A 17,650-nucleotide genomic window follows, 5' to 3' on the forward strand; every position below is an offset into this window, starting at 1 on the left:
TACTAACGAGCGAGCAAGCCACGCTTTTGCGGCGCACTTTATTTGAAATTTTCAAAGCAACATTACCTTACACCATATCTCATATATAGTTATTCCGCACGCGTTGATGATCGAAAATAACAGTTAAAGCTGATTGTTTCTTGCTAGAATTAGAAAACTAGAGTTTCCTCCTCTTCCTACACATTATGATTGTCAGGATCAATTCCTCGTTAGTCTGCCATTATTTTATGAGACTCCCTACGATGAACAATACTTGATAATGTACATATGAACATTAGTAAGATGAGCTTGGCTGTACAATTGACTTCATGTTAATAACATAATCAAGACATTTCCTCTTAGGTGAAAAGGAAATGAGTGATTATCCGAAAAACAAGTGAACAAAAGTACATGAAAGTGTCAAAACTAGCGTCGCTTGAATACCTTCGTTTTAATTTATAAACTTGTAAGATAAGATGAGGGGGACCGCCTCAATTTGGTGGTAATAAAAGATTTTCATTTCTCATGCAGTGTGTAATTACTTTGTGGATGAATTTTGCCTTGTTCTTTCAGCCACCACCAACTCAATCGACTCAATTCCATTTGAACTTTTTGTAGAACGGCAAATGCAAACATATTCTGCACCCTCTTTGCCTCTATCCACTTCTGTGAAACTCCGTGACCATTGCCCTGTGCATACGCGAGGCTACTAGTAAAAAACTTGGTAAACTTTGAGGGCAGATAGAAACTGTTCCTTAGTATTCACTGTTAGAGCTGAGACTAGGACTTCAATTTGTCTGTTAAGTCTAATGAAGGATCAAGTTCATTTTCCCACAAAGCAGCTATCTGTCCATGTTAAAAGCCTCATCTTATAATTTTCAATGCCAAAACAGCAAATGGCCTGGCCAGTAACTCCGGCCTTAGCCACAGAAAAATTACTTACAATGGGATCTTACATTGCTTGTCAACACCCAGCACAAGTCAAAGCACCAAATACTCATCTTAGATACACTCAAAAATACAATCTTTAAAAATCACACATAAGTCCTATACACCAGAGATCCCTACCCTGGATTTCTTGATTGTAGCATTTGTAGCAGTTCATTCCTTTCTGCCGCATCACTCTATGTGAGTCTTCAAAAAATACTGCAAGCTCTATACGATCCATATTTTCAGAGTCTTTGGATAGTGACTTCTACACTGTCAATCCTTGCAAAATGATTATTTTGATCCAAACTGCATGACACAGTCCCCCTATTTCGTGAGATCAGCATCCTTCTTTCCTTCCTCTCTTTCATCTAACTCATCCTTAAGCTTCTTCTCTACTTTACACACTTCTAGTTCCTTCCCGGAGCCGATCCCCTGTTCCTGGACATTCATGCCGCTACCCGAGCAGGGTCCATAAATCCAACTACAGAACAGGAAATAGAATATATTCACCAGACTCATGATGGCGAGGAGCCAGTAGTAATTGTCATAGCGACCCTCGTTTATATTACTCGATACCCAGCTTTTTCTTGTCGCTCCGGATGTGAGACTGTCCACGGCGCTCACTATAGCACTTGCTAACAAGTTTGCCACGGCCATCCCCAGCCCAAACAAGGAAGCTGCAATACTAGACATGGATCTAGGGAATTCGGAATAGTAGAACTCGGTTTGGCCTATTGCTGTGAAAGCTTCGGCAAACCCGTTCAGACAATACTGTGGCACGAGCCACATCGCAGACATTCCAACCACCGCATGTGGATTTTCTCGCAACCCTTCTTGTAAAGCTCTTTTCCTTCGAATGTGCTCAACTATTGCTGAGACAACCATGGCCATACAGGATAAGAGTAGCCCAATTCCCATCCGCAGTTTCACACCAAGACGTACTGGCTTTCCCTTGACTTTTGACGCTAAGGGAAGGAGACCACGATCATAAAGGATGACCCATATTGAGAGCGTGATGATCGTGAACGTACCAAAAGATCCTGCTGGGATTTGGAAGCTTGAAGTAATGTGTCGGTCCATGGAGCTCGCTTGGAGCAATGAGAAAGAGGTTTGGCTTACGTTGATCGACAGCATGATCCCAGTAGACCATAGTGGCATGACCTTAATCAGTGCTTTCAGCTCTTCGACTTGCTGGACCGTGCACAAACTCCAGGGATTGGAAGCCAATCCATCTGGAGTTATATCATTTTGTGGATCCTTAATGATGCATGCTTTGTTCAAAAACCTGCAATTATATGGTTAAACATGTTCACTCCACTTCACATAACTTTGAGACACTGGCTTTTTGTGAGAAGTTACCTTAGTTTATTGGTTGGCAGGACAGACTCCGAACCCTTCTTCTGATGGTAGCAATGAAAGCCATCTAATTCCTGGCTCGGGAAATTGAGTTTCCTGTTCTTGTAGGCAACAACGATTGCTTGCGGAAACCCAGTGAACAAGCTCTTGTTCGCTTTCTGCTTAATGTAAAAAGGCGAAGCGAGAATGAACAAGAACGCCGAGAAGAACATGAGAATAGCGGGAATCCCGAACCCGACCTTCCACCCCAAGTGATCTTGTGTATAAACTATGCCCGTCAAGGCCACAAGGACGGAAAGAAAGGCTGAGGCATAGTACCAATTGAAGTAACTCTCTAGGACCCTCTTATTGTTCGGGTTTTCTCTTCTGTCTATTTGATCAGCACCAAATGCTAATGAACAGGGTCGGATCCCTCCGGCTCCGATGGATATGAGGGCGAAGGCTGAGATCAGAAGGATCATTTGGGGTGTGCTCGAGGATTCGCAGGTGTTTGTGGATGGGTCGCAAGGAGGAGGCCTTGCCCGTGGTATCATTGCTGTTAACCACAATAGTGTCATTCCCTACAATGCGTGAGTGTACTTTAGTTGATGGTTTCTCTTTGGCATAAATGAAGGAGAAGTTGATTTTGCTATGAAAAACCAACTACATTGTTTCTGTCAAAATCATCAAAAATTCCTGAAGAAGAACTTAGAATCTACACATGACATTACCTAGATGCTGACGATTTAACTTGATCTTTGACCACATCACATTACTTGCTACTAAACTTTTTACTCTAGTCTATCCTAATTGAAGTCTTTCAACTTTTTAAGTCCACCAGAAAGGAGAGGACAATAACAGGAACACTGATTGGTGCATAATTGAGAAAGCACCATAAAGTGAGAAAGTAGAAGCTCTCCACAACTGGAAGAGGGAAACTAAAAAAGCAAAAGCAAGAGAGTGACAGTTGACAAATAGTATGGGTAGCCAAATAATTAAAGCCACCCCACCCCGCCCCCCAAATAATTTCCAGATCTGATAGTGAAACAAAGGTATCTTCAAAAACTCGAGGTGGGACTGGAAGATGCACAATGCCCGACCATGTTAAACAACAAAAAATTAAGGAAAGTTGACTGTAATTAATTACCGAGAGGCTCGAGATGGAGCCCAAAGCAATGGTGAGGAATCGACCCAGATAAAAATCGGCAAGGAAAGCCCCAAGAAGCGGCATGAAATTTGTAGCAGCTGACCAGAAGAAGATCAAGTTCGTCCCTTTGGCCACGCCGAAATGGTAGTCCCCCATCAAGTAGAGTATCATGTTGGGCAAGAGCCCATAGCTCGCCACCTTCTCAAACGCTTCGTTTGCTGCGATTAAAAATCAACCCAAGACTCAGCATTTCGAGCACGAGAAGGACCCACAAAATAAAATAAAATAAAGGAAATCAAGAACCACGCAGATCACAGCAATGCAGCAGCGCTTAACCTATGATGAAGGGCATGGTGATGAGGCCGCCCTTTGCTCTCTCTGGAGCTTCTTCTTCTTGGCGACTCATCTTCTGCTCGAGATGCAACACGGAAGCGAGAGCAAGTTGGTTTCTTGTTTCGAGTCCGAAGTGGGTTGGTCTCTTGCTGCGGCACTGAATATAAAGAAGATCACAGAGAGGTCTAGAGATGGCAAAAGATGTGCTGAAAAAAGGCTTTTTTTCTTCTTTCTTTTCTACTCTGTGTCAGTGGGCTTTGGGACAGGGAGAGAGGGATGACTTTGCGTGTGAAAAAGAGCAGATAAATAAATGACATGCACGTAAAACAAGAATAATTTTTGTGTACTAGAAGCAGACTTTATTTTAGTGCAGTGCAGGGCAGGGCATAGTGTGGGGGCTGAGGCTGATTGACAAGCAGTAGGAGGTGGCTGGATACGATCGGTGTTAACTTGTCCTGACCGTGTTGTTTTGGCGTGGTGAGCAATCCATTTCTGAGGAGCTTTTCTGACCGGAGGAAGATCTTTGATGCATCCTCCAAAATTCCAAGCAATTATTGCAAGGGAAGGATGAGCCAGAGGCAGAGCCATCGCCTCCTCTGGCTCCGACTGCAGTACATCGTGCTCTGCTTAAGCATGTTCATTCACTGAAAGCAAATGTATTTTGTGCAGTTCTTGAACTTGGGAGTTTCCAATGGGGTGGCGTTTACTGGGCGAGCAGCATGAAGACGCCCCCCCCTTTTCAATCTGTGATGTGTTGTTTTGCTTAGCAATTATTGCAATTTGTTTAGCAATTACTACAATCGTACCAACGAGCAGTTTTAGACTCCATGTGTTGACTACAATCGATAACATCCAATTCCAGCATTATTATTCATTAGGCCGTCCGATCTACACAACTACAAGCAAGGCCCAGTTGCCGGACGCAATTAACATGACCGTATGTGATTATGGGGTAATTTGGTGAACAATGATATGTGCCTGATCAGTCCTCTTCAGTCTTCATGGAGCATTGAAGCATTCGTGACGAGTGACTCCAATGTCAGATGTGTCGAAACCCAGCAATCAAAGCTCCAATTCCCCCATCGATTAAGCCACTCGAAGGTCATCGCAAGAAGTTCAAAGTTGGCGACATCCTGAAAATGACTCAAGGTTCACAAAGATTAGAAGGCTTTTATCATTTCAATCATTAGTAACGCGATTTTCCTAGCAGATACATCATCGATCTCGTGACATGTTCGATTACTATTATATGGTGACTGTGGATTTCGTGAGAGACTGTTTTCCCTCAAACGAAGTAATGTGAGACTCAGATGGTAGCTCAGTCAATTTGACAACTTGGGCTTGAATCTCTGGATCAACTTCAATGGAAAGGGCTACAGATTTCCAACTCCAGCCCATTTTCCAAGTGGACTTTTACAAATCTGGGTTGGTCAATCTGTCACCACAGCCCACTAAATTCTTCATGATTTCGAGTGTGAAATCGATGTGCTTGGGATTTTAGTGATATTTGACTCTCACAGTTGATGATCCTAATCAAGCATTTGCGCTTCGGTAACACAACTTCTACTTCTCATTGTAGTTTGAAGCTCAACTTCAAAAATGAATTCCGATGAGAGTAAGCTCGAACTTAGTTACAAGTTTGATCGAGCCAAGTTTAAGCATCCATAACAACGATAATACACTTCTTGAATTTGAGATCGCGGAGTCTTGACTCAAAACTCCTAGTACAGTTTTTCACAACCACCAACGCTTGATTTACGGCATCTCCATCTTGCCTCCAATTTCAACATTACTCAGTATATATCTTATGGATTTCACTTCTTCTCCTCCTTTTTTTTTGTTTGTGATGGTGAGAATTATACTCTTGTGTTTGTTGGGACATGCGAGAACAAACTCCGCAGGATGGAAACAAGAAGAAACAAGACATGCCTGCGTTTTTGGACTTAAGCAGAGACAAAAAAAAAAAAAAAGATTTTGAGTGCAATGAGTGGTAAGTGTTCAGGTTGTTGTAATAACTTTTTCAGGGTGAAATGATCACTGAGGAGGCATGGCATGTGTAGCTGCATGCTTTTGTTACCTTCTGCTCTCTCTCTCTCTCTCTCTCTCTCTGCGCATCTGCTCTCGCATGACCTGCATATTTGCAGAGAACCAAAAAGCCCAAATGAATCTGGAAAAACATATTATGGTGCCAAATCCAAATTTGAACCAGAAAACAAAAAGGGAAATTGGTAACCGATTTCTTTCTTGGGAAAAATTAGAAGGAAAAAACTGTCAAGAAACATGTATAGATCACATCCATGATAACTTAGCTTCAAGAGTAATGATCAGCAGGACATAAGTATCGATCCCTCATATTCTCTTTTTCTCAAAGCATATCTTTATTTTGCCCTTCTTTTGTCAGACTAAACTAGGAAGTGAAAGATGAGGATGGTGAGACTTGGGTAGGGATCTAATGCCCTATCAAGAGTGACCTTCACCAAACGATAGCCACACCTCCATATTCCCAATAAAACTTCAAAATTTGCGCAAATTTAAAAGAAAATCGAAAGGAGAATACAAAAGATAAAAGGTTTAAGCCATGAAAGACCCACTAAGACCATCATCACGTAGTAGGTCTGCTTATGTATATATAATTAGGATGCGATTTTCAACGAGAGCACAGAAAGTTGGCCAGGAAGAAGAAAATGAGAGCAGAGAGACAACAAAATATTTTTCCAGGGCAAAGTGGGAGTGATGCAACATATGATGTAGGAGTTACGACAGAATTGAGTCGTGCACACACTTTGGTTGCTGCAGGAGCGTGTTTGAAATGGATGCGAGTGGCCCTCCCATTACTTTCTATTGAATTCTTATCTTATGTTATACAGCAATTTATATTATTCACTCGAGTACAATCTGATAAAGTCTGGCTTGGAAAGAAAGACCCGAATTGAGCGGACCTACATTGGCATATTCGGGTCAGCCCACATGAATCTCTCTCTCTCCCTCTCTCTATCAAACTTTCCAGTTAAGAAGATGGGGTAGTCTTGGACAACCGAGGAGGAATGGATTGCTATAATAAGTACTCATGAAAAGGTCACATAAAGAAAAAGAGAAGGAGAGAAGGGGAATGCATAGATGCACTGTTGATGACAGGATGTATGGTGAAGGAGGAGCTGTGCAATGTTTGAAGTCTTGAAAGACACTCTTTCAAAGTCTGTCCTGCACAAAAACATCACATCTAGGAACAAAGTATGTGTTTGTTGCTGCAACATTTGAAATGGCATGACTATGCACCATCATTATTTGCTTTCGTTCTTTTTCTTTTTCTTTGCAAGATCTTATGTCACTGTTCATTCAATTTGTTCCAACAGTTTCCATCCCACTTCAGGACACTGATCTCGTAGAACTCATGTCCAAAAGGCATGTTCTGGTGCAAAGTAAGGATAAAAATGAGTCAAGCTACTCGTGAGTAATTCGGATATGACTCGATAATTATTCGGGATTGACTAGCTTAAGTTTGAGCCAAGCTCAAATTAGTCGAGAGTATCTTATCAAGTCGAGTTCAAGCTCACCAATAGTCGGCTCGACAAGCTCTCTTAAACCTAATTGAGCTCCTATTGTTTTTTCCGGAAGTATTTTTAATCGCGAAAAAATAAAAAGACGCATAAGTCAAATTACGCATTTAACCTTCAGATAAATAAACGTAGAGTGAATGTTCGAGCTTATTGAGCTCAAGCTCGAATTCATATGTAACTCTATTACAATCGAGTCGAGATCGAGCCTCAGTTTTGATACTCGAGTCGAGTTACTAGTCCCGAGTTGTTGAGTTGAGCTACAGCTTGGCACTAATATCGACTCAGCTCGGCTTGATTAGACCCCTAGTTCAAAGGATGAGGTGGAAGGTTATTGTTGGACGATCACATTGGCTTGCAAATTCTATTTTTTGGTATGCTAAAAAAGTGGAACAATTTTCTGTGTTGGTAAGGGTCTGTATAGTAACATTTCTGTTCTAAAAAATAATTTTTGTTCAGAAATATTTTTTTCTATTTTTATTCCCTAGACGATTTTCTGAGCAAAAAAATGTGTTTAGTAACTGCACAAAATTTCTATTCCCGGAGTAGAAAAAGAACAGAAATGCGTTTGGTAGAACACTAAAAATTTCTACTCCTAATTTTTCATTTAATTATAAAATTGTCGGTGGAGACTTAACGATTCATGTTTGAATAAAATTGGACTAGAAATAGAATAAGTATATATTATGATATAAAATTGGATAACCTTAATACAATCATAAAGAAAATTACTCTTTATAGATAAAGCAAATACCGGTTGGTGGTCGAGGAAATTGCAGCTTATGGGACTTAACAATTCATGTTTGAATAAAATTAGACTAGAAATAGAATAATAATATATTATGATATAGAATTGAATGACTTTAATACAATCATAAAGAAAATTACTCCTTATAGACAAAGCGAATACCAAGTGGTGGTTGAGGAAATTGCAATTTAGGGTGTTGGATTTTAGGATTGGGGTTAGGGTTTTAGGATTTCGGCTTTGAGTTTTAGGTTTTGGATTTTAGGGTTTAGGTTTGGGATTTAGGTTTTAGAGTTTCGGGTTTGGAGCTTTGGATTTAGTGTTTCGGGTTTGGGGTTTTAGGGTTTGGGTTTAGGGATTCAGGTTTTGGGTATTGGGGTTTGGGATTTAGGGTACAGGGTTTGAAGTTTATGGTTTAGGGTTCAGGGTTTTGTGGTTTTGCATTTTAGGATTTAGGGTTTGGAATTACGATTTTAGGGTTTCGGGTTTGGAGTTTTGGGGTTTAGGGTTTCTGGTTTTGGGTTTGGGATTTTAGGGTTTAGGATTTGAGGTTTATAAGGTTCAGGGTTTGGGTTTTAGAGTTTAGGGTTTAGGGTTTTTGATTTTAGTGTTATGGGTTTTAGGGTTTGGGTATTGAGATTTAAGGTTTTGGGATTTAGGGTTTGAGGGTTAAGGTTTAGGGTTTTAAGGTTTAGGATTTGGGATTTAGGGTTTAGTATGAGAATATCTTACGAAAGAGAGAGAGTTGATCTTGTTTTCTCTATTATTTTTCTTTTTGTTTCAGAAACAGAAAAGTAGATTTTTTTTACTTCTTATTTTTGTTTCAAATCTATTCCCTGACTACTTTTCTGTTCCTGGAACAAAAAAACTAACTGACGTTACTAAATGGATTTCTATTCTTTTTTCTGTTACGGGGAACAAAAGATCAGAAAAACAGAGAAACAGAAACGTTACTAAACATGCCATAAATGTTCTAAGCACTACTGTTAACTTGCTAATCAACCAACCTTTGTTCTAACTTACCCATATTTATTTAATTGATTCAAAATTACCAATTGTTGTAATAAATTATCAACTCTCAGTTGTGTTGCTTATAAACTTTTAAAAATTACCAACTTTTACGCGAAATTACCAAATTTATTTCGTGCAATTTACCAACTTTTTTTCCAATAAGTTAAAATCCACTTTCAGGTTACTAACTCTTATTTCAAAATTTATTAACTTTTTTAATTACTTACCAACTTTTGATGGAGTCGTCAATTTATATATAAAATTACCAATTGTATATGAGTTACTTACAGACGACTATTTGATTGTTCCCGAATTACCAACTTTTATTGACATTACTAACTCTTATCAATTTCATTAGAGTTACTCAACAACATTTTCACAGTGAATTATCAAGTAGTTTTAGATTATTAACTCTTATTTGACTCAATTATCATTGTTTATTTGATCGTTTCCGAATTACCAACCTCTCTAGAAACCCATCAATTTTAATTTGTGAAGAGGAGATACGATAGTAAAGTTGGTAATTTCATACATTGTTTGAGAACTTACTATTTTCTAGCATTTGCATCCCAAACCCAAGATTCTAAACCCCATATTTTTATGCAAATCATTATCATGAACAGGCATAAAGAAAGCGGAAAAAGAATGGAAAATTGGATACACGCATGCTTTTGTGTTAAAATGTTGGAGTGACATAATTTGGATTTTCTTTTCATTTCATAACGAAGGATTAATATATTACTACCTACAAACCATCCTAGATTACAACTTCTCATCCATGAACTTCATAGTAATACAACAGCTAGAGTTCTCCAATCAATCATGTAGCCGAACAAATTAACAATCAAGTCGATGCTACTCTAAGAATGCATAGCATCATGAGCAGTCAGCCTTAGGTTTAAGCAGAGTGACTGCTCGTGATATTATGTCATTCCATGGGAGCTTGCTCCATCAATGTCGTCGCCTCTGTCCCGACCGGTCCCCGTCAAAAGCCGCCGCCGAGTCCCGGAGCCCAATAGTCGGCTCCGCTTTCGTTTCCGACTTGCATTGTGCAAGAGACCGGAACCAAGCACAGGCCTCTACTCTTCAGATCCATTGGTTTATCTTGGTCTTCCTGAGAACCAAAACATACATATGCAAATCTAAATCATCCCATCCACCGCTATGGCTATGAAATAAAATTAGTCTTATCATCATTATGAAGTACCTGCTCAATGCGCACTTGTTTCTTAGGATGGTTAAATTAGAGCAATAATGATGATCTAAATGATGATAACAATGATGGCGGTGATATAAGTTATCCTACAAAATACCAAGGAATCAAATGGAGAGGGCTTTATATTTGTTAAATTAATGCTAAAGTGGTGGACCTTTGTTAGGGTTTGCTTTTGTGATTGGGCAGGTGTCCTCGAAGAGCTATGTAGTGAAAAGAATGGAAAAGAAAGACAGGAGAACTTTTATCATATCTTAGCAAAAAGCCTTTTAGGATTCCAAGCTAATGTCAAGTCTTGGTTATATATCTATTATGCTTTTGATGACTTTATGAGGGTAAAGGCGTATAAATTATGGGAACCTTGTTTGCTAAAGCTTTCTCTTCCCATCGAAAATAGTAGACTTAGATGCTTGGTCTAGAATAAACAAAGTCTGCTCTCTCTAGCTACTTGCTTTTGCTGGTTTAAGAGGATGACAGATCCAATAAAGCACAATTATATACCTGCAAGCTGGTGTCTCCAGGAAATGCAAAATTCCCTTCTCCTTGAACCTGACAAAAGGTTTCCTCTCATGAACTTACCAATATAACTATAGTTTTAACAACAACAAACTGCTAACTTCCACTATATATGTCTTTTGAGAGAGAGAGAGAGAGAGAGAGAGAGAGAGAGAGAGAGAGATGCTGTCCTTTGCTTCAGACAAGTCTTATAGCAGACACTTAGTACATAGCAATGGTCTAATGTTGGCTATGGGTTTCAGCTAATTAAATCATGTTTTAGTTAGTTCGTAAACTAAATATATTGAGACTCTAAGATGCATACACCAAATTTTGTGTTGAAAAATGCCCGCACCGAAATCAGAGATTGATTTACAAAGTGGTGCAGTAATCTTTTATCAGTGCTTTCATGTTCTACTTGTTCAAAAACTAATTCAGAGTTTTTCACATCACTTCAAAATCAAATTTGTAAAACATTTTTCAATGATATTAGTCTTTTCTGTTTGAATATGAAGTACATGTATGTTGTGGCCGGATACTTACAGACTGGTGATTCCTCGTATTTCCAGATTCATTATTGCGCAGGTAAGGAGAGCTAAGAGCCTGCATTATTCATGCATAACAAAAATGAAAAATGTTATATACAAACTGTGATTACTCAAAGAGAATGTTTCTTGCAGAAAAGCTATCAAAGTAAAAACTTATATACTCTTTTAAGTGCATGCCCTTTACTGATTCTGAGTCGGTGTTTTGCAGAGAGCTCACACACGTATATAAAAATATGAGAGCAAATAAACATCACCTCAATTTGACCCTGAAGGAATCTGATATACCCAATGGCTTCTAACAAGACAGAAGCAGTGTCAGTCTGCAAAAATAAAAAGAACACATTGCACAATTAACACAAAACCCTAAGTTATCTTTCTGGTCCTTCTTTAATGCTAAAAGGAGAGCATATATAGGAGAATGTGAAAAAACAAATAAAGGAGCAAAGAAGGGAAAGGTTTTGGCAGAAGGGAATTCTGCTTTTTATGGACTTTATTCATATAAAAATCACCTTACGCAAATATCTCCTTTCTGTTCATCAATATGTGTTGGGGATGGGGATGAACAAGAAGAAAAATTTTCAAATTAAGTTTACCTTTCCAAAAGGAGAAACAAGCTGGTGGAGTGCTGTTATTCTATCGCCTAGCTTCTCCTTCCTCACCTGCATGCCTCATTGAATACACAAAATCATCTCAAATTTTCTCACTCCAGGTTATATGCGAGAGAGAGAGAGAGAGAGAGAGAGAGAGAGAGAGAGAGAGAAAGAGAGAGATGTGCAGAGTTTAACCTTGAGAGGTAATTGGCTCGAAGAGGGATGAACTCTAGCCTTCTTACATGCCCCTCCAGTGGCTGCGCTATTACACTAAAGGAAGAAAAAAATTGCAGGTCAAGGGTCAAACATGCATCTATTGCAAGAACACACGAACCAGCTCCAGCTGTGCTACAGCAACTCCACCTAAAAGATCTTGACCCCAAGGAGAGTATTATAACCATTCTACAAAACAGACCCACCCACACAAACACACGAAGAAGAAAAGGGAAAAGAAAAAATGGAAAAGGATTTCAGCAACCTCAGATGAATGATCAGGACGCAATTGATTATTGCTGTTCTTGTTGCTATCAGTGTTGGTGCTAGAGAAGTCCAACATGCTGTTGTTATTGTTCAAAGTGGTGACACATGAGGTAGGAGAAGACACAGGCATGATGGCGTTGCTGCTATTTGGCCAAGCAGGCTTATTATTGACATTGCTTGGTGCCAGGAACAACTCTTCATGGACTCCATGGCTGTACAGCATGTCACTGCTGGTTTGAGACACCTCTTGTTTTACATCTACAAGCTGAGGATGAGGATGATGAACGACGTGTACACCTAAAGATGGGTTGTTCACCATTTGTAGCTCTTCCCAGTTCTCCAACTTTTTTGCCTGAAAGTGACTCCCACCATACTTGTAGTTATCTTCTTCACTGCACAATCCTCCCCTTGAAAAAAAAAAAGAACAAAAGAAACGCAGAGCGAGAGTCAAGAAGAGTGATATCACTAGCAAAATAGCTTCCAGATTTGACTGGAAAAAGCTGAAAAATCAGTTCTCTCTCTCTCTCTCTCTCTCTCTCTCTCTCTCTCTCTCTCTCTCTCACGGACAGACAAAAACACGCACACACAAACCCACAGAGAGAGAGAGAGAGAGAGAGTACAGGAGGAGTTGACTCCAAGACTGAGGAAGTTCCTGGGCGTGACAATCAGCGAGAGAATTCTGAGATCCGACGACATACGGAGGAGGTAACAAATTGGTAGGAGGCTGATGATGGTGGTGATGATGATAAGATGGTGGATGCATGTTCCACCAGTTAGGGTTTCCTGCCATCATTTGTTAGTGAAGTGAACTTATGATCTCTCTCCCTTCTCTCTCACTTCCCTCTGCTCACAACCTTCTAAAGAGAGGAGAGGTTTAAAAACCCCAAAAAAAAAAACGAAGGAAAAAAATCTTCCCCCGCTGCTTCCTTTCCCTTTACTTTCTCTTCACCCCGTGTCATGTATTTCTTTCCCTGTTCATGCATCCAAACAAGCCTTTCGAGAGAATACTATTTGCTTTCCTCAGATTAGGCTGAAGAAACACCTCGAGCCTATGTCCTCCAAGAGAATTTTTATACACAGTGTTTAGGGTTGAGAGAAAGAGAAGGGCTTTAGCGTTTTCTTTAATATTTAACCCATATTTTTGTCCTTCCTTTCCTTTCCCTTCTTCACTCATTGAGGGTGTTGATTTGTTTATTCTTAGCTTTTTGTTGCGTTATTACAAAGTGGGGGCACAAAAGATGGTGGGTGTGCAATAAACTAATGATTTTTTAGCCCCAGGAGCCTTACCCCCCTTAATCCGGGGGTGGCATGCCTCGGGATTGTTTTACGTGGTATCTTATTCTTGTGAGGTAGGGGAATGTGCTACTATAGTGTTGTCTATAATAAGTACATTGACATATGGAGTGTTTTCTGCCTCCTAGGGCAACATCAACATGCCAATAGTGTCATCCAAGGAATGAGGTTCATTAAAATTATATGAACCATGTCTCTTGCAAAGTGAAAAAAACCCGAGCCAAGAGTCATGGTTGATTAATGTATTTAACCTGGGATCGAAGACATTGTCATAATCTACATATACAAAACCCCATCAATTTATCCATAAATTCGATTGATTTATATGTAGAATGGCATAGTTACCACTTATTATTAAATTAGTCCAACGGATTGTGTCATTACAGAGAGAATTTGAAAAGACGAACAAGGAAATGGTGGTAGAGCCACGTTTTTTGGAAAGAAGAGCTGGCAATTGCCTCCATTTTTAGGAAGAAATGGTGGATATGCTAAAATATTTTCAAAGAAGAGTTAAATTTAAGTACTTTTCTAAATTATGAGTCAAAATGAGAAAATATCCATCAATTTAACCGGATGTTGCAAAGCCTAGGTGTCATTGGATATTTATGTTTCGTTTTACATCTCGAGCTTTCGCTCATGTCGGTAAGATCTGGGTTCTGTGCAAAGTAAATATACGCTATTAGAGCTTGTCGACCAAAAAGAAAAGAAGAAAAGAAAGTAGAAAAGAAGTCGCATCCCTAAACATAAACAATTCTAACACACGTCGAATTTGGCGAAAGAACTGAAAATTAAGAGCACAATGACTCATAAAGGACCATCGGACTCGACCTCATGAAAAATTCCGTGGGTCCTCTCAAATTTCTCCGTGTCATGTATTTTTCGAGCCGATGATAGCGGCCCATGCATTTGGCCAGACGGTTTATATCACAATCTTGTTATCTAATTGGACATCTTCTATTGATGCATGCGTTCTGATGCAATGATTCTTTCAAAATACTCAATATGAGCAACGCTGACATAATAAAACAAAATAGGGCGGCGAGAAAAAGCGTCGACAGCAGGATTCGAACCTGCGCAGGCAAAGCCCAACAGATTTCGAGTCTGTCTCCTTAACCACTCGGACATATCGACGTTCTGTTGAACAATTTTCTGAGAGTATATATATTAACTAATTGAATACATGATTCAGCTCGTCCACTCCTTAATGCTGCCCATTAGACCTATCAAATGGGTGGGTTGGGTCGGGTCATAAATGGTCCGACCCAAATTGACCCATTAACCCGTTTATGACCCATTTATGCGCAATGCAATTTTCTTGACCCATACCCAACTTGACCCGTATTATTAAAATATTTCCATATTTAACTAAATCTAGGAAAACTCACACCTAAACCGTTATGAGAGTGCGGAATGAGTGAGCGCGAGATTGAGTGAGAGTGAGATAGATGAGTTGAGTTTAAATAAGTTGTAAACCCATTTACGATCCATTTTAACACTCATATTATACCTATACCCATTTATAACCCATTTAGTGAATATAACTGACCCATTTATTAATATATGGGTTAAGAAATGGGGTCATGACCCATTTTGACAGGTCTACTGCCCATGAAGCATGATGAGCTTCCCACCTAATAGGAACGCAAACTCATAATCATGCATACCATCTGTCACAAAAAAATCGTGTGCATAATTACAAATGCCCCGGGTCAGATAAATCACATCATACGCATCCGCTCATTTGATGACAATTTGAAATTGCCCGAGAAAGACCGTTTCAACCGTCCGACCCAAGAACGATGGGTCGGGCTCGGTTCATGAGACTTTTTCGAGAGCCCAATAAGAGGGACCGACCAAACTAATAGTTTTCATTTTTCGCGATGGCTATGCTTCCGAATTCATTCGAATTCTTGAAAATTTCGGAGGCAAATTAAAATAAAAAGATCGGGAAAGCAGCCCCTCTTCAAGGAGGGGCCACATGTTCTTGCTTTGGTCAATTGAATCTCGAATGCTTGCAAAGAAATTAAGCACTCAAGAAAGAAAGAAACGTATTTCACGTTGACGCCTTTGATGGTGCCCTTGCCCACTTTCTACTTGTCAGTGGAGAGGAAGCGTGCTCCAAATTTTTTCTCATCGTCCCACCACCACCACCACCACGATTATTCTATGTATCGTAACACCAATAACTAAGGTTAATGATGCAAATTAGTGCACAAATACCCCCCCCCCCCCCCACAACACATAAACTCTAATCAACAGCGTGCAACCAGACCGAATTTACCTAGAAACCGGATGGGTCCACCCGAAAAATAGGTCCGGAAATTGGTCCGGTTTCCGGTTCCAAGTGAAAATCCACTCGGGAACCGGACCGGTTTTAGAACCGGTTTTATATAGAGGTCCACTTGCAATTTTATATGGCTAGAATTCTAAGCGTTATCATCAGTAAGGATGAGGGAGGTGATTATTATTTGCCGATAGTCTAACTCAAGGGCTTGTAAGCATTATAGGGAGCAATTTTCTTTTTCTTAAAATTTTTGTTTTGTAACGAAGAAACTATATATCCAACTGGAACCTATATTATTTTATCACGTCCATTAAATTATTGGGACTAAGATAATCTGCTTTTGTATAAATACTTAAGATTGTTTGCACAATCAAATATATAACCTTTGATTTGAGTTATAAGTTTTCCTATTTGCTACCTGGAAAAAATGAAACCTAAAAAAGGAAAAAAAAATAGGTTCTCGGGTAAACCCTGGAACCAGACCGAAAAAAACAGGGTAGGTTCCAAAACAAGGTTCAAGACAAACAGGGTAGGTTTCAGGTTCCAAAACTGGAAACCGGTTATAACAGGTTCGGTTTCAGGTTCCAGCTCTGGAACAGACCCACCTTGGAACCGTTCATCCCCAGTTCACGTGTCTTGTCCCGGCATAAAATTCTTGATCCTCGATATATATAACTTCTTCATATTGAGGTCAGAAGGAAATAATTAGACAAAAAATTTGCGGAAAAATCAGCTTTTTGCCGGAAATGAAGGAAAATACATATATATGAAGTTACAAGTTCACTATTTATCTCAGGCTATGTGTTTTTTTTATTAATTCTGCGGGAGAAAATTTAGAATTGGTATCTACTAAATAAATAAGAGGAGGAGAAATCGTGCTCGGCCCAGCCCAAATGTTTGGGCCCTAAGGCCTCTACGTTGTTCTAACTAGTTATTTTCTTTTCTTTTTTTCTTTTTTTGGTCAGACTAACTAGTTATTTTCTAAATCGTTGCAAAGTTGGAGAAAAAAATTATTGTACTATAATTTTAATACCAGAGAAGAGCACACGCATGAAATTTTTTTTATCCTTCCGAAATTTGCTTTTTTCTCTTTGGCCAAAAGAAAAATATATGTTCTTGTTTCATTCTCTTCGAACCAGTTCTCATTAAATACTCTAGACTCAACCGTCAAAAAATCCATGCACGCAAGATGATACGAAGTACAACCCCCTTCTCCTTTTTCTTTGGGTTGGCTAATTAAGTTAATTTAGTTCTAAACCTTTTGACAATTAGCCAATTGAGTCATTTTAGCAAATTTTGACCAGAATTAACTAATGTAGACGCCAGCCATTAAGATGACCGACTCTGACATGGACAAGTTTTATAATTTTTTTATTGAATTTTTATATTTTTCTTTCCTTTTTTTTCATTGTGCCGGCGAGGGTCACCAGCGACCATCGCAAACCACGAAGGCCCTACTTTAGGCGAGGGCCGCTTCAATAAAAAAAATTATAACATTACAAAAATTGTTCATGTCGAAGCCAATCGTGCCACGTAAGACGATCGATGTCCACATTAGCGATCTCCAATCAAAATTAGCTGGAATGACTCAATTGACAAATTATCAAAAGGTTTAAAACTAAATTGACAAAATTGAAAAATTTAGGATTGAATTGTCACCGATGCAATAGGTGTAGGATTTTTTTTTTTTGTTTGTAGTTTTCCTGCCTCGTG

General features: G+C 39.3%; 2 protein-coding genes and 1 non-coding gene across 4 annotated transcripts; all 3 read right to left on the reverse strand.

The window, feature by feature from the left end:
* Nucleotides 1–832: 832 nt before the first annotated feature.
* Nucleotides 833–4,026, reverse strand: LOC115678349 (protein NRT1/ PTR FAMILY 1.2). Its single transcript, XM_030601711.2, has 4 exons — nucleotides 3,728–4,026; nucleotides 3,392–3,609; nucleotides 2,269–2,825; nucleotides 833–2,194 (listed from the first exon to the last, which is right to left on the reverse strand). Exons 1-4 carry the CDS (start codon nucleotides 3,795–3,797, stop codon nucleotides 1,234–1,236), a joined length of 1,806 nt encoding a protein of 601 aa, XP_030457571.1. The 5' UTR covers nucleotides 3,798–4,026; the 3' UTR covers nucleotides 833–1,233.
* Nucleotides 4,027–9,723: 5,697 nt separating this feature from the next.
* On the reverse strand, nucleotides 9,724–13,351 carry LOC115678350 (transcription factor bHLH68-like). Of its 2 annotated transcripts, XM_030601712.2 has the most exons (8): nucleotides 12,981–13,351; nucleotides 12,359–12,767; nucleotides 12,076–12,150; nucleotides 11,884–11,949; nucleotides 11,545–11,610; nucleotides 11,286–11,345; nucleotides 10,749–10,796; nucleotides 9,724–10,148 (listed from the first exon to the last, which is right to left on the reverse strand). In XM_030601712.2, exons 1-8 carry the CDS (start codon nucleotides 13,151–13,153, stop codon nucleotides 10,020–10,022), a joined length of 1,026 nt encoding a protein of 341 aa, XP_030457572.1. In that variant the 5' UTR covers nucleotides 13,154–13,351; the 3' UTR covers nucleotides 9,724–10,019. The 2 variants fall into 2 exon arrangements, with proteins under 2 accessions (XP_030457572.1, XP_056167142.1); XM_056311167.1 differs by lacking the exon at nucleotides 10,749–10,796.
* A 1,351-nt stretch (nucleotides 13,352–14,702) lies between these two features.
* On the reverse strand, nucleotides 14,703–14,784 carry TRNAS-CGA (transfer RNA serine (anticodon CGA)). Its single transcript has one exon. It is a non-coding gene; the product is annotated as a tRNA-Ser (tRNA).
* Nucleotides 14,785–17,650: the final 2,866 nt, after the last annotated feature.

The sequence above is a fragment of the Syzygium oleosum genome, unplaced genomic scaffold, assembly GCF_021117445.2.
Source record: "Syzygium oleosum isolate NSW1041296 unplaced genomic scaffold, Sole_v2.1 Sole_v2.05, whole genome shotgun sequence".
Classification (NCBI taxonomy): domain Eukaryota; kingdom Viridiplantae; phylum Streptophyta; class Magnoliopsida; order Myrtales; family Myrtaceae; genus Syzygium; species Syzygium oleosum.